The following is a 16140-nucleotide window of genomic DNA, read 5'->3' as shown; positions in this document are numbered from 1 at the left end:
AAGATAGGGAGTCCCCACCCTCTTCTTTCTCCCTCTGTCATCCCACTCCCCTTCTCTTGGCCTTATTTGGTCATGTTACTGTGGCTATAGCAGGAGGAGAGAGAGAGAAAGAGAGAGAAAGAATGAGGGAAGGATGGACAGATTGTTCTTTTTTTCTCCTCTTTTCGCCCTCTCAGAATAGAGAGCTTCGGTCTTGATGAGAGGTGAAGTCAGAGGAAAGCCAGGACTCGGAGGGAGGAGTCGCTGATGTGCAGAAGTTTGTTTTTTTTTAACTCTGCAGGGGGAAAAAAAAATGTCATAGTAGTTAATGTGTTCTGTGCAACTTTTGAGCCAGTGTGAAAGTCCTCGTGTGGCTTCGGTTGCAGTCATTTGCAGCTTGACACAGAAGAGGAACTCTTCTGGGGGCAGAACAGGAACTCTGTTATGCTAAAACTGCATCCACATGCAAATTGCAGGGACTGTTTGCTGGTTTCTACAGTATCTATGAAAATGAGCAGCACAATCAGAGTCGTCTGCTGCCGCCGCTGCCGCTGCTGCTGCTGACGACGGCATCATCTCGTCGTTGCTGCGGTTACCAACTCTCGCTGACCACGACGTACTGCTGTGTCACACCATAACACATACTACTCCTACATTTACCACGATGTAACCACATATTACTATACTTGTATAACATGGGCGCGCGCACACACACACAGACACACACACACACACACACACACACACACACACACACACACACACACACACACACACACACGCTTTTCTGTCCCTCATGTCTCTTCCCCGAAGATGAAAAAGGCCTTTGATCTCCACAAAGGAGAAAAATGAATATGAGAGGAGTATCTTGACCTATCAGAGCAGATCGGATTTATTATAAGTCGAGCCTGTCGGGTATTTTATCGTTTCTTCTTTGTTTAGAAAGTCAGACCTTTTTAGTGTCTGTTGGTTTATGCTAAGCTGCTGCTGTGACCCGTCTCTCACACGTCATCTCTGACCTTAACGATTATCATTCAGCGTGCATCAACGTATTCTCTCTCCCTTTTTGTTTTAAACCCATGTACTTCTCTTAGCTGTGGACACCGTCGTGTGTGTTTGTCTCAGCGCTTATCCATACCTATATTTATTTCTATGTTCTAATTCTCTATTTCCAGACTGTCTGTTCAGACTGTGTCCCATGAACCGCTACTCTGCGCAGAAGCAGTTCTGGAAAGCAGCGAAGCCTGGAGGGAACACAGACACGGTGCTCCTCAACAAGCTCCATGTAAGCAAAGTGACGACACACTCGCCTCCCTGCAGTCACCAGAGACCAGTACGCTGCACGCGGGCCTGTCTTCACAGGATAAAGAGGAGAAAGGAGTTGCATTAGACGTTTAGATGGTGGATTTGGCTGAGCACTTTAAGTTGTTATGTGTATTTGTTAAAAAAAAGTCCTTTTATAGACATTTCTTTTACTCCTACTGTCTTACCTTTCTGCCCTCTACACTCTCCTTTCTCTCTTACAATACCATTTAAAGCAATCTGCTGACCACACAGTCATAAAATGGAAGATTACAATCTCTCTGTTTCCATGGAAATGTGAGCCAGAGTTTTTGGTTAAATCCCCTTTGTTGAAGCGAGACATTTTTGTCTCACTACTGTTCCTAACAATATCAGACATTTACCGTCTTAATATCCGACTGCACTCATAGACTATGCTATATTTTCTTATCGCATTCTTGCCTTCCAGCATGCGGCTGACTTGGAGAAGAAGCAAAATGACTCTGAAAACAAAAAACTGCTCGGAACAGTGATTCAGTACGGGACTGTCATTCAGGTTTGTTCCAAAACAAGCACAGTGTCTCTCCACACGACAAACACTGAAATGTTCACATACACACCCACAATTTAAATATTCTATATTTACAGTTTGAAATACACAATGCTTTATGCACACGCTTCATGAATGTATATAGGCGTTGTATGTTGTTGGTCATTGTTGTTTTTTTTTATATATTTTATATATAACACACATTTTTTCACCTACTTGTACATACATAATATTTCCATGATTTTTTCTTTTTTCTTTTTTCAGCTCCGTTGTCTTTGTTTTTAGACATAAGTATGTCCATATCTTCCTGAAATTACACTGGGGAACACAGTTTTCGTTGAGTTAGTGTCTGACAGCGGTTTTTAATTAATTTTTGGGTGCGGAATCCAAAATTGTCTCAGTTTTTCTCTATCATGTCAAGTTTTTGAACTATAAGATCCCCGTTTTCTTAGAAAAATATGAAAAATACTGTACTTATGAGCTTGTGAATTTCAAAATCTGCATCATTGCTGTCACTGCATTTTTGCAACATCACTCAGATCTTCTAGAGGAGGTCGTTGTTCAAAAACTGGCACTGGAATTTCAGCTGAATGAGGCTTTGGTCTTATAGCTGACGGTAGATTAGGATATTCTACTTTACTTTTTTCTTGTTAAATCCTGATGTTTCCACTAAACAAAAGTCTGTGCAATGATCTTTTTGCTCTCGCCAAACCACAGGGATACCAAATGCAACTTTTCACGCGTTCCTTTGGTCCACGTCTGTAAACTCTCGACACACTGCTTGCACACTTTGTAAGGGGCCTGTGGCTTGTTGTCTTGATCAACGAGTTTTACTTTAAAATATGCAAAATATGCTTGTTTGACAAATGCACTGATGTTTGCTTTCCTCTGACTTGGAATGGTGAAACTAGCACAAATATAACAAAAAGGAGTCAGGGTTGTTTAGGCGTTTACGACGAGAAGTAGCAGGAGCAGACATGATGTGGAACAAAGGAAATATATACCTATGTAAGTAAAACACTAAGATGGAATAGTTACAAGCTTTAAAAACTACAAAAACAGCATCAAACCAAATAGAACTTACAACAGTATGCCCATGGTTACAAGGTGAAGAGAAAAGCCAGCACAAATCCTCTTAATTCCTATTGTGCTGGCTTTCTGTGTGCAGATATTGATAGTACTGACCTATTGGGAGCTGCACACACCTCTCACCACACTGTCTCAATGTGTAACTGCACAAACAAGTTGCCACGTAGCTGTAGATGAGTCCAATCGTAATCAGCTGGCAAGTCTTACTACAGCGAATCAGTGGAATTTTGCTTATCTGGAGGGTAAGCTGTGGAGAAAATGTGCCATTTTGGAATCAGCATGCCAATTTCAGCATAAAAATCTAACTCAACAATTTTTATTTTTTTTTCAAATTGTTCCCCAGTGTTATTCTTGGAGTTGTTTGTGACACTGAAAACAACTTAGAACAAGAGTCAGATTTCTTGTACATACTTTGCCTTTTTAAAGCAGATTCAGAACTGGTCATATTCTGCTTGGTATTCAGTCTGATAAACTCTGTTTAGACTACCACAGAGTTTAGCTGTGATAGCACTGGCATGCAATCAACCTATGATTTAATCGTTGCTACATCTCTTATCTAAAAATGTGTGCCTCGGCTTGAGCGCATGTTGATCAGTTGCATCTTTGCAGTATGACATTGTCGTGAATTTTAGGATTTTAGGCTCAGTGTAAATACAAATATACCCTGAACACAGAATACAGGAGGCAGACTCTTTATTATTAATTACTTAATAATGTGTCATAACACATACATAAGAACAACCGTTATGTAAGCCACAAAATATCTAGAAGACATCCACAGTTCATAGTAAAAAGACGACTTTCAGTGCAGTCGTAATAAATCAGTGTAACTTTTTATTTGATTTCTTGACTCAAATGGCTGTAATGAGAGGATTTATTTCTACCAGCGTCTTAACTCCAGGCTGCTGGAGGCACTTACTCTTCACCACAGATTTCAGCATGTCCATTTGTGTGTATTATCTTACACTGCATCCTGTCTCTGCTCAGCTCCTTCACCTGAAGAGCAACAAATACCTGACGGTGAACAAGCGTCTGCCTGCTCTGTTAGAGAAGAACGCCATGAGGGTGATGTTGGACACTGCTGGAAATGAGGGCTCCTGGTTCTACATCCAGCCCTTCTACAAACTACGCTCCATCGGAGACAGCGTGAGTAATCGTATGCACGCGTATGCAGGGGTGGTGCATCGTGGGAATGTCATACAAGCATGTCAAGTCGACTGAAGACTGAATCGTGTCTGGCATTTGTATTTTACATTTTAAAGCATGTAATACACACAGTGGTAAATCAGTATTATAACATTACTACAGAATAAAGGTCTAGAGTCTAGACCTTTTACCACCTTAAGCCTCAATCCATCTGACCACATCTATTCCTGGATGGACCTGTGCCAGTGCCAAATCGGTGTTTACCTGATCACAAAGCTGTTTTTGGCACCAGCCCGTCTTCCCCTGCAGCAGGAAGTAGTGGGCTGGTGCCCAAGGACAAAATGAACCACGGCATAGACTGGGCCTCTCTGTTAAGCTCCTCTCAGAGCAGGTATGGCACAAGGCCTAAGCAGCAGCGGGCCTTGGACAAAAAGAAAATTGGAGGCAGTCCATACCTGCTGAGAATAGACAGAAGACAGTGACACGCAAATGGTTAGTGATGCTCTCTGACCCATGCGAGGTCGAGTACATTACTGCAACTGGATTGCATTTTTAACTAAAATCACACAGTCCCACAGAGTTCAGTAAGCGCATTATGACCTGGTGTTTGGATGAGAAATGACAAACAGAATTATTTTTGAGTTGATTCATACAACAACAAAAAAAAGTATAATAATAAACATAGTAAGATCAAAAAGACATTTTACAATAATGTAATACGTAGGCGTCCATCGGGCAAGATGAGACAAGACGAGATGTGTCGGTTTTCGATGAGGCCAGCTGCAATTGGGAAGAAACGGTCTTGAGGTTTTGGTCTTGATGGACCGCAGCCTCCTGCCAGAGGGGAAAGAGTTTTTTCTTAGATTTTATGTCTGGGGTGGTAGTGAGTGGTCTGCCACAATTATTCCTGCTTGTCTCAGCGTGGGACTTGTGTGTGTGTGGGGGGGACATACAAGTCCTAGAGGAATGGAAGATTGCTGCCAATCACTTTGAGTGGAGCCAGTGATTTGCCGCAGTCTGCCCTTCTCCTTGGCAGTGGCAGCAGTGTAGCAGATGGTTACGGAGGAGGTGAGGATAGTGATGGAGAAGTACACCATCAATAACTTTGGCAGGTTGAAGTTCTTCAGCTGCTGCAGGAAGTACATCCTCTTCTTGGTGATGTTCTGCTCCCACTAGAGGTCCTAGTGGGTGATGATGGTGCCCACGAAGTGGAAGGACTCCACAGTGTTGACCTGGGAGTCACACAGGATGATGAGGGGCTGAGTTCTCTCTGAAATCCACAACTATCTCCACTATCTTTAGAGCTCCAATTCAAATCCTGTCCCTGGAGTCCTGTGTAACCTCTTTTTGGTTTATTGTTGTAACGCATTTTGTTTTGTGTGTGTGATTGCAGGTGGTGATCGGGGACAAAGTGGTCCTTAACCCGGTGAACGCTGGTCAACCGCTCCATGCCAGCACACACCAGCTCGTGGATAATCCAGGATGCAATGAGGTTTGGATGAGCTGCTGCAACACATCTCCCCCCCTTCAGATGTTTGTGTGGGAGCATTGACTGTGTAGAATCTAATTATAGCTTCTTTTTTTCTAAGAATGGCTGCTTGGTTATTAACTGGCTGATGTGAAACACTACGGGATTGTTTTCCTGTCCTCCATATATAGCAGAGTCATACACAGGCTAGACTACAGCAGCATTTGAAAGGCAGTTTTCTCTCTCGACACTATACGGCTCTGAGTTACTTAACAACATTACGTCTGTTATTTGATTTAAGCGTCTTACAGAAACACAAAGATAGCTCAATGGGGTTGTGCAGTTTTGAGGCAGTTGTGAAGTTTTTTTTACCAAAAGTGAACTATCCCGTTAACCTTTGCAGTGTTGTTGTTGCCGTGATTTTGTCTTATTCTCAGTAAGAAGTTAAATTCCTCTGAACACTAAACTATCACTTTAACCTTTTCCGCTGTTGATACTGTCAGTAGATTTAAATCTAAAGTCACGTCAAACTCTTGATTGTTTGTTTTTCAGGTGAACTCGGTCAACTGTAACACCAGCTGGAAGATCGTCTTGTTCATGAAATGGAGCGACAATCAGGAGATCATCTTAAAAGGGGTTTGTCTCACAGTAGTTACCAGAAAAACAGACATACTTTATGTTTAAACCTTTTTTTTTGTAGGAATTTTGGCACTAAACACATTTCTATCTAGTGCAAAAAACTGAAAGGTTTCATTCTGTCACTTTTTTACAAGAGGTGTATAATGTCCCTTATTGGAGCTTTGTTTATTGTCCAGTCCAGATTATAAATCCGCAGCATACAAACTATGAGATTATATTTTATTGGTTCTGTATTTGGGACTTTAACACCAAAAATATCTCTGACTACAGTAGGTTGAGCCAAAGCGTCTCTCCAAAATATCTAAAAAAAATGTGAATATATTAAAGCAATTTGTTTGCTTGGGACATATGAACCAGCAAAACTGGTGTCATTGATCGCAAATAGGATCCACAGAGATCTTACATATTCGTAAATATTAATTGGACCATCTTCTTGTTTTGTTCTATGAGCTTCTTGTGGATTCTGAAACATGCGATGAGTTTGTTTCAAGTTTAAGCTGAATATTTCTAACAGTAGCAAATGATCTCCCGTTCTCCAGGGCGATGTGGTACGGTTATTTCACGCGGAGCAGGAGAAGTTCCTCACGTGTGATGACCACAGAAAAAAACAATACGTTTTCCTCCGCACTACTGGACGGCAGTCGGCTACCTCGGCAACCAGCAGCAAAGCCTTATGGGAGATAGAGGTGAGGATATTTTTAGAGTTGGTTTTGGCACGTAAGCTGTTAATAAAATGTAGTGAGGTGTGGTGGATCTCTGTATGGCAGCAGTCAATATAAAGTTAAACCTTTTTGTATGGAAGACTGTGAATATGTTTCCCTGCATTTACTGCACAGCGTGTCGGGTAATTCAGCATGCAACATGAATTGGTGAAATAGTAACTAATGTGTGATCTCTGGTTTCAGGTTGTGCAGCACGATCCGTGTCGGGGAGGGGCAGGCTACTGGAACAGCCTGTTCAGGTTCAAACACCTGGCCACTGGACACTACCTGGCTGCAGAGGTCAGTAGACCACACACACACACTGTGTGTGCATTGATATATTTCTGTGCTTTAATTTGCATTATTCAAAAATGTAAAGCAGCCTTTATGAGACTAGGAAAATACAATTTGAAACAAAATTTAAGATCTGTTCTTCTTCACTTTGCATTTTTGCAGGTTAATCCAGAGTATGAAGAAGAGTGCGTGGAGTCCCGCTCAGTAAGTGAGCCACACTGAAAGACTGAAAGAACATTACTATGCCAGCAATCACTAAGAAAATACTTTCTTCTGATTAGCTGGCATGTATTAAAATGATACAGTGTTATCAGGACACTTCAAGCTGTTGAAAATAAAATAAATCAAAAGTAACCATAGTAACAATATGTGTCTTTCACACAATGTTACCAGAGGAAACTCATCTGACTCTGGCTACTAATTTTATTTAGATGGCTGAATCTTTTTTTTTTTTTTTTTTGCACAGTGAGATGGTATTACTCTTCAGTCACCAGCAGATGGCAGCCTTTCACTGTGAATGCATCTTTCTGTATCTGCGCTTTTAGTTCTTTGGAACAAGCTGTTACTGTGAACATGAAGCTGTTCACATCTGCTGACCAGGCAGGGACAAGTAAAACCAGTCCACAGTCTACCTCAGTTTCCTGCCTCGCTTCAGCAGTAAAGAAAAAAAAAAAAAAAAAAAAAGTATTCTGCTCAATAAACCAACATATTTACTTAACTGTGCTTCATCTCAAAATCTATTTAAAGTGCTGCCTTATTTGATGAAGTCTTTGGGACATGAGGCTTTTTTTCTGGCACCCATTATTGGCCTATTGACTGAAGACTGTGACATTTTATTGGAAAAACTTACAAACGGTGAAAAAAGTAGTTGGTCTTCTGAAGAAAAGGGACTTTGTGCACTAATTTCCTCATGCATTGCGTTTAGTTTTCACTATCTTCAGTCAGTTCCAAGAAGTCTTTTCACATCAATAGTTAACCTTTTTTTTTACTAAAAAGCTTTTGTTGACCTTCACACACACGTGTTAAATAGTGTCAGATGCTCAAAGTGAGAATCTACGTGCCGTTTCTTGTTATGTAAGCAGTTTCTAATCATTCTCTATAATCAATAACCCTTTTGGCTCGTCTCTGCAGCTGGACTCGGAGCAGGAAGCCTTACGGGCCCGTTTGAGAAACGCCCAGGACAAAGTCATGTACACCCTGGTGTCTGTACCTGATGGGAATGATATCTCTTCCATATTTGAGCTTGACCCCACAACATTAAGAGGGGGAGACTCGCTGGTACCCAGGTAAGAAAGGCCATAACGTCAAGATGGTGGTGAGTTTCAGACCTGCTCAGGCCTGTGTTACAGAGAGAGAGTGAATGCAGGCCATCCGGCTCAGTCACTCTTTCCACCGAAAAGTAAACACATTACACGTGGGGGACTTCCACTGTATATTAAGTCACCTTAATGTGATTGCAAAACCATAAATGATGGAAAAAGTATGCGTGTGTCGCTGCTCGTTAATGGAAAATAGTGCATGACTTACTGTTATTCACAATAATGTTTACGCAGATAAAAAAAAAACATACCGATACAGTTTAGAGAGAGGACGGCCTGAACCTTATTTTTGTGTGACCACACATGTTTATGCTTGTTCATGGTTGCGATGGATTTCGAAACATGCGTGTTTTCAGCTCGCTCATTTTCACTAGAAATTCAGTCTGTCTAGTTTCACTAGAAAAGCTCAAGAAAGAGGAAGCCGCTGTATCTGGGTGTGAAGTGTTTACGTGAGCACGTAGGTCTTGCTTGAAGTGTTATTGTAAGGTCATCAGTGCTGAGGCAACGCGTTCAAATTATTTTGTATAAAACTCTGCAGTGTCATTTGAAAAATTGCGATATTGCCCGCAGATATTCGACAGTCACGGTTCACACTGCGAGCAACATATTTTTGACTTTGACACAGTTACCTTTAAGAGGGGTACGACTTTAATTTATCCTCTAAAGCTGGAACACTAGTCCAGCACTAAAATACAATCTATCTTTTGTGTTTTCATGAACTTAACCTCACATGCACAGCATCAGATTCTTCATTATCTTCACAGAAATATGACTGAAATGAGAAAACTCACTGATAGGGTGATCTATTTGCTAAGGCTTTACTCTTTCTTTGGTAATGAACTTGTCTCTGCTCCCAACACTGTTAAAATAACTTGTAAGAATTCATTGGATTATATATATGGATTAGAAATAATACTATTCTGGCCTTGCATCCTATTTCCTCCACTGGAAGGCCACCCTAGAGGTCAGTTTATCATATTTTATTTATGTACTAATATCCCATTTAATTGCCCACATATTATTTGTGTTCCAGAAATTAACATGCAATCATAAAAAAAAATGTGCTTTCAGGAACTCGTATGTGCGCCTCAGACACCTATGCACAAACACGTGGGTTCACAGCACCAACCAACCGATCGACAAGGAGGAGGAGAAACCTGTCATGCTGCGTGTGAGTGATCACTCATGTGCACTAATATGTAACATTATATGGTCAGTAAACTGTCTCGGCTTTTGTCACGACTAGACTCTGTACAATGATGCTGATGTGAAACTGTCTCAGTTTTTGTGATTTTTTTATGAGTCACCTAGGGCTCACTAGAGATAAAAATCTAAACTATTGTCAGCTGAAAGAGTTTCTGTGCAACCTTCTTCTTCCTTCTATTGTATTAGTTATAGAACTGAATATTGCCCTGAACATGTCTTTTCATTAGATACATTAGAGACATTATTATAACTGTAGTTTTCACTATTGGTTTCTGTTTCAGTATTCTGAGTAAGAATCAAAGAGTACTAAATACTAAATATTCCAAAATAATGCACATTTCCCAGATAGATGAGAAGTTGTACATGTCTTTTCTGATTCAAGATTGGCACCTCGGCGCTGAAAGAGGACAAAGAAGCTTTTGCCATTGTGCCCGTCTCCCCGGCTGAAGTGAGAGACCTTGACTTTGCCAATGATGCCAGTAAAGTGCTGGCCTCTATTGCTGGAAAGCTGGAAAAGGGCACCATCACACAGAATGAGAGGAGGTATAGTATAACATGCACAGTGGTTTCAGATTGTGAATTTGTCTGCATGATACAAAAGCTAACCGCGTGTTAATGCTTTGTGTGTTAGGGCGGTCACCAAGCTTCTGGAGGATCTGGTCTTCTTTGTGGTGGATATTCCCAACAATGGACAAGATGTTCTAGAGATCATGGTCAACAAACCCAACAGAGAACGACAGAAACTCATGAGGGAACAGAATATTCTCAAGCAGGTAATGCCGTAATACACTGAATGTAACATTTTGGACTCTTTAGATGACTTAAACATGAACTTCTTTGAACCTCTATAACACTCTTTTGTCATAACTCAAAGTGGCATGGTTGTCAAACCGTCTATTTGTATCAGCATGTTGTTCTGGCTTTACGTTCAGCATGGTTACAATTGTCACAACCGTATCCCTTTTACTCAGATCTTCAAGCTGCTGCAGGCTCCGTTCACAGACAGTGGGGACGGACCCATGCTGCGACTGGAGGAGCTTGCCGACCAGCGTCATGCCCCCTTCAGACACATCTGCCGCCTGTGTTATCGGGTTTTGCGTCACTCTCAGCAAGACTACCGCAAAAACCAGGTACGCTTTGCCAGGCCTGTATGAGCACCAGCGCTGTGGGTGTATGTGCCACTGTAGGTGGTGGTAAAGTGGAAGCCTCTTTGCTCTGTAGGAACTCTGATTTGATAATTAACAAAGCAAAAAAAATGCCTCTAATCTGAAATGTGTAATTTAATACCCTGTACACTTTGCATCACCTGCCAAGCTCCTTTATCAAATTTTCTGTTCGTACGAGTACACAAAAGCACAGACGAGCTCATCCTATAAATGCTAGTAAATGTGAAATACAACATTCCCGTTTTCTAAGAACAGTCAATTTCTCTTAAACACATTACAGTGTGGTTGTTAGAGGTGTCATTTAATTATGTTGAATAAGGAGGCAGTCTGATCTTTGTGAACATGCTCTGTTTTTCTGTGCCCAGATGGCCTCTATCAGTCAGTGTAAGTAATGGATATAGACATAACAAGGTTTAAGATAAAGATAAAGGGGCTCGGTTAATAATGCCGCTGTTTTCACAAAGCTGTCTGTGCCTTCTTTGTATTGGTTCGTGTACACTCAGACTGTTTATCTGTTTTTTTTCTCCCCCCGCAGGAGTATATAGCCAAACAGTTTCGCTTCATGCAGAAACAGATTGGTTATGATGTCCTGGCTGAGGACACAATCACAGCTCTGCTCCATAACAACCGCAAGCTGCTGGAGAAACACATCACTGCTGCAGAGATCGACACCTTTGTTAGCCTTGTCCGCAAGAACCGTGAGCCCAGGTTTGTGTCCCACTGTCTCTGTGCACCATGAACGCAGTGGTCTGGGTAAAAATCAAGAATCAAAGATGAAATGGTTTTGCATGTTAATAAGCATTTTTATATCCATTTATATATCCTATCCTTTTACAGGCTGACGTATCTCTGGTGCCTGTGGTGATCTTAAATCTTATAAAGCATCATGGGTGATTTTGTATATCTTGTGTTTGTGTGCGTGCGTCCAGGTTCCTGGACTACCTGTCAGACTTGTGTGTGTCAATGAATAAGTCCATCCCTGTGACGCAGGAGCTCATCTGTAACGCAGTGCTGGATCCAGCTAATGCAGACATCCTCATAGAAACTAAGTGAGTGGTCCTCACCCTCTACATCTATTTATTTCTGTCTTCTCCTCCTCATAATGCCAATGTACTGTATGTGATATCTACAGAGCCACTGGGTGAAATTGAATTCACAAACAATCTGCTCTCAACAGCTTTAAAATAAATGTATATTTATTCCAAAGTTGTGCTGAAGAGAAGTTAAGTCTGTCTAAGTTATGTCTTGATAGCTGAGCAGAGGTGTTTACTAGGCTTGTCCCATCCCTTTTCACTGCTTAAGGGTAACAGTAATTACATTGTCAGTCACTGTGTTGTAATCTTAATGCTTTTGTTCATCGTGTCACAAATTCTTACTCGTTTCTTCCCGTTAGCATTCAACAAAATAAAAAAAATAAACTAGAAAATTCCCGCAGAAATTTTGAGAGTGACGAGTGGGCTGTTGCCGGGGATCTTAGCATGTTAGCATTAGCATGTTAGCAATTAGCATGTATTTAATTCTTTGTGGCTAATGCTAATTGCTAGCGCTTACGTGCTAGCAATTAGCATTAGCACTAATTTTACCACTGGTTGCTAATGTTATCAATTAGCATGTCTTTACAGCTAGTGCTAACGTGCTAGCTGCTCTGCTGTCTCTGTCATTTTAGACAGACGAGTTCAAATGAAGTGCCAGTAACTGTTAAAATGGCCGCCACTGGGCTTCTGCCTGCTGGCCCCTCCCCCCTTTCCTCCTTCAGACAGGCTTGAGGTTGCCAAGCAACCAGGACCTAATCAGCAGAGCAGTTACTGCACCTGACAGAGAGAGAGAGAAAATGCTGAGGCCACCCCTCGAACAGGAAGGATTTCTGGCCAAACCGTATTTCCAATCATTGAACCGAAATCACTGGGAGCATCCTGAGCCCTTCCTGAACGTCTACATAGTTATTTTGTGTCAATTAATGAAGAAACCTGACCTTTAGAGCGATTCAAAGAAGTGTTACTTTTGCTTTCCTCCAGAAATGTTCCTGCCTTTTTAACATGGCAGTCTATGGGGCTGTGGATGGGTGTTGCTTGCGCATCTTTGTGCGTTATACCAAAACTATAAGGCTGACAGCTTTAGCAGACGAATGTGAGTGAGAATCCCTGAAGAGAAGGCAAGAGTACCTACCTTTTTAAAGTTAAATGAGGTCTTGCGGTGGAAGTATGCCAGAGCAGTTTATTGTTGAAAATGTCTCCCGAATTAATTTTTTTTTCTGGCTTTCCCATTCATTCCTATGAGAAATTTTTCTCGAGAATCTTGCGAATTAATAGCATTGGATTCGGGATGAAAACGCACGTTTTGATCTATAATTTGTTGGGGTCCTCTCACCGTTGTGGGCCGCATTAATCGGCGAAAAAGTCAACGAGTCAACTACTCGTAGTTGTAGTTGAGTAGTTGACTCGTGTTGTGGGCACTCGTCACTAATCCTTCTCCCTCTCTGCAGACTTGTGTTGTCGAGATTTGAGATCGAGGGTGCACCTCTTGGGGAGAACTCTGTGGAGTCAGAAGAGGACGAGGAGGAGGTGTGGTTGTTCTGGAAAGACAGCAATAAAGAGATCCGCAGTAAAAGCATCAGGGAGCTGGCCCAGGATGCCAAGGAGGGGCAGAAGGAGGACCAGGAGGTGATCAGTTATTACAGGTAGCTGCATTTTATTGCTATGTGATTTGTCTGGGTTTAAAGAGATACTAGTCCCTAATGACTGTAATAGTTTGGGTCACATGGGAAGGTAAAACAACTTAGGGTTGGGGGTTTCAAATGTTGATGTTGATTGCGTGTATTTACCGCTACAGGTACCAGTTGAACCTGTTTGCAAGGATGTGTTTGGACCGTCAGTACTTGGCAATCAACAAGATCTCCGGCCAGCTGGATGTGGACTTGATCTTGCGATGCATGTCCGATGAAGACCTGCCCTATGATCTGCGAGCTTCTTTCTGCCGCATGATGCTGCACATGCATGTGGATCGTGATCCTCAGGAGCAGGTTACACCTGTCAAATACGCTCGACTCTGGTCTGAGATCCCCTCAGAGATCGCCATTGACGAGTGAGTACATGGATTGTTCATCGTAGAATATATCTCATGTCGAGAGCCACTTTTTTTTATTGTAACTTTTTTTGTTGTCTTATTGTAGTTATGACAATGATGGGACATCTAAAGATGAAATTAAGGAGCGATTCTCTCAGACTATGGAGTTTGTTGAGAACTACCTGAGAGATGTGGTCTGTCAGAGCTTCCCTTTTGCAGATAAAGAGAAGAACAAGCTCACCTTTGAGGTAACTCGGTCAAATTCACACTCACGTGTCACAGTAGTCACATTTTTGACCAATTTTAATAAACCTAATCTTCCGTGTTTAGGTGGTGAATCTGGCCAGGAACTTGATTTATTTTGGCTTCTACAACTTCAGTGACCTGCTGAGACTAACCAAGATCCTGCTGGCTATTCTAGACTGTGTCCATGTGAGCACCATTTTCCCTTACAACAAGATGGAAAAAGAAGATGAGAGTAAAGGTATGAATAATATGTGATGCTCCATGGAGGACCCCAAAAAAATCTCATGGACATGAAGTTGACATTTGTGCGTGTGCTCGTTTCCAGGCAGTAACGTCATGAGGTCCATTCATGGTGTAGGAGAGCTGATGTCCCAAGTAGTCCTGAGAGGAGGGGGCTTCCTTCCCGCAACTTTAACCAACAACACAGATGGAGACACGGTCAAGACCCAGACTGAACCTGAGAAACAGGACATACTGGTTATGGACACCAAGCTCAAGATCATTGAGATCCTGCAGGTGAAAAACATGCAACACTTCAATACATGTGCAGACATACAATACATAAAGCATATTAGTATATTCAGTATACATATCACCTTTCTGCCCTATAGTTCATCTTGAATGTGCGCCTGGACTACAGGATTTCATGTCTGCTGTCTATATTCAAGAGGGAGTTTGATGAAAGTAACTCCCAGAGTGAATTATCAGTAACCGGAGCAGTGGAAGGACCGAACAATATGCCAGGTTAACTTATGGCTGCATTTTACACAAATGTGTGGGACCGTGAAATGGATTTTGTCGGTTTACAATTTTCTGTTTTTAATCCCAGGAGCTTTGGATTTTGAGCACATAGAAGAGCAGGCAGAGGGGATATTTGGTGGAAGGTAATCCCGGCGTCAAGGAAGAAAGAGTCACAAAATACACAGAAAGAGGTTGTGTTTTCATGTGGAGTGTGTGTTCTGTTTGTACCCAGTGAAGAGAACACCCCGCTGGATCTGGATGAACACGGTGGCCGTACCTTCTTGAGGGTTCTGCTGCACTTAACCATGCATGACTATCCTCCTCTGGTGTCCAAAGCCCTCCACCTGCTCTTTAGACACTTCAGTCAAAGGCAGGAGGTCTTGCAGGCTTTTAAACAGGTACCCTAACAACTCATCTAAACACATCTGATCTACCGAAGCAATGAAAATCATACCAGTTCAAGTCAAATTTTATGTATGTATGCCTTTATTTGATTGTGGAATCAGCATCATCTTGCTGTTCCAGTTTTGCTCTGCTCTCTCCTTTTGTATCGTAACATTATCAGTATATATTCCCAGGTCCAGCTGCTAGTCACCAGCCAAGATGTGGAAAATTACAAGCAAATCAAATCGGACCTCGACCAGCTGCGCTCTATCGTAGAGAAGTCTGAGCTCTGGGTGTACAAGAGGCAGGGACCAGATGAGGGCATGGACGGAGGAGAGGGGCTCTCCACTGAGCCAGAGCATAAAAAGGTACAGTATATATTTAACTTCAAAAAACACTGAAAAGCCACTAGAAGTATCTTTTTCTCTGATTCATTGTTTCTGGTGTATTCTCTAGGGGGATTCAGGCGGCACAGACAAACCAAAGAAAGCAGAAAGTACCAGCAGTTACAACTACAGGGTGGTAAAGGAGGTAATTATTTTACTTCTAAATGTGGTTAACAAGCTCTTATTTCCCCTACAGACTGTTTTCTGTATACCCAACCCCCCTGTTTTCTTTCTTTCTCTTCTGTCTGCTCTGATCAGATTCTGCTGCGGCTCAGCAAGCTGTGTGTCCAGGAAGGTCTGTCAGGTAGGAAGAGCAAGAAACAGCAACAGAGGCTGCTGAGGAACATGGGGGCCCACGCCGTTGTCCTGGAGCTCTTGCAAATCCCCTACGAGAAGGTAACAAGAGCCTTATTGTGAAATGTGCAATGTTTTTGTTTTAGAAAAGTGCGGCAAAGCTTCACATAAGCCGTTTTTTTTTCCCC

The 16140-nt window shown here is 42.0% G+C and overlaps 1 protein-coding gene across 4 annotated transcripts in view; it reads left to right on the top strand.

Annotated features, from left to right (window-relative positions):
* Positions 1–16140, top strand: part of LOC104931270 (inositol 1,4,5-trisphosphate receptor type 1) — a 66932-nt gene that overhangs the window by 12695 nt on the left and 38097 nt on the right. For all 4 annotated transcript variants that reach the window (XM_027279465.1, XM_027279463.1, XM_027279464.1 and 1 more), the window contains exons 4-29: positions 1155–1264; positions 1730–1816; positions 3887–4045; positions 5439–5537; positions 6066–6149; positions 6692–6838; positions 7058–7153; positions 7310–7351; positions 8279–8433; positions 9538–9637; positions 10055–10215; positions 10304–10445; positions 10644–10802; positions 11374–11546; positions 11768–11887; positions 13321–13515; positions 13668–13919; positions 14008–14149; positions 14232–14385; positions 14473–14663; positions 14759–14891; positions 14977–15031; positions 15121–15286; positions 15467–15640; positions 15729–15803; positions 15917–16054. In XM_027279465.1, coding sequence (XP_027135266.1) covers positions 1155–1264; positions 1730–1816; positions 3887–4045; positions 5439–5537; positions 6066–6149; positions 6692–6838; positions 7058–7153; positions 7310–7351; positions 8279–8433; positions 9538–9637; positions 10055–10215; positions 10304–10445; positions 10644–10802; positions 11374–11546; positions 11768–11887; positions 13321–13515; positions 13668–13919; positions 14008–14149; positions 14232–14385; positions 14473–14663; positions 14759–14891; positions 14977–15031; positions 15121–15286; positions 15467–15640; positions 15729–15803; positions 15917–16054 — 3509 coding nt within the window. The remainder of the gene's footprint in view (positions 1–1154; positions 1265–1729; positions 1817–3886; positions 4046–5438; positions 5538–6065; positions 6150–6691; positions 6839–7057; positions 7154–7309; positions 7352–8278; positions 8434–9537; positions 9638–10054; positions 10216–10303; positions 10446–10643; positions 10803–11373; positions 11547–11767; positions 11888–13320; positions 13516–13667; positions 13920–14007; positions 14150–14231; positions 14386–14472; positions 14664–14758; positions 14892–14976; positions 15032–15120; positions 15287–15466; positions 15641–15728; positions 15804–15916; positions 16055–16140) is intronic.

This window comes from Larimichthys crocea, chromosome VI (genome assembly GCF_000972845.2).
Source record: "Larimichthys crocea isolate SSNF chromosome VI, L_crocea_2.0, whole genome shotgun sequence".
Classification (NCBI taxonomy): Eukaryota; Metazoa; Chordata; class Actinopteri; family Sciaenidae; genus Larimichthys; species Larimichthys crocea.
The sequence above is the reverse complement of the archived record's forward strand: the minus strand, read 5'-3'. Positions and strand labels throughout refer to the sequence as shown.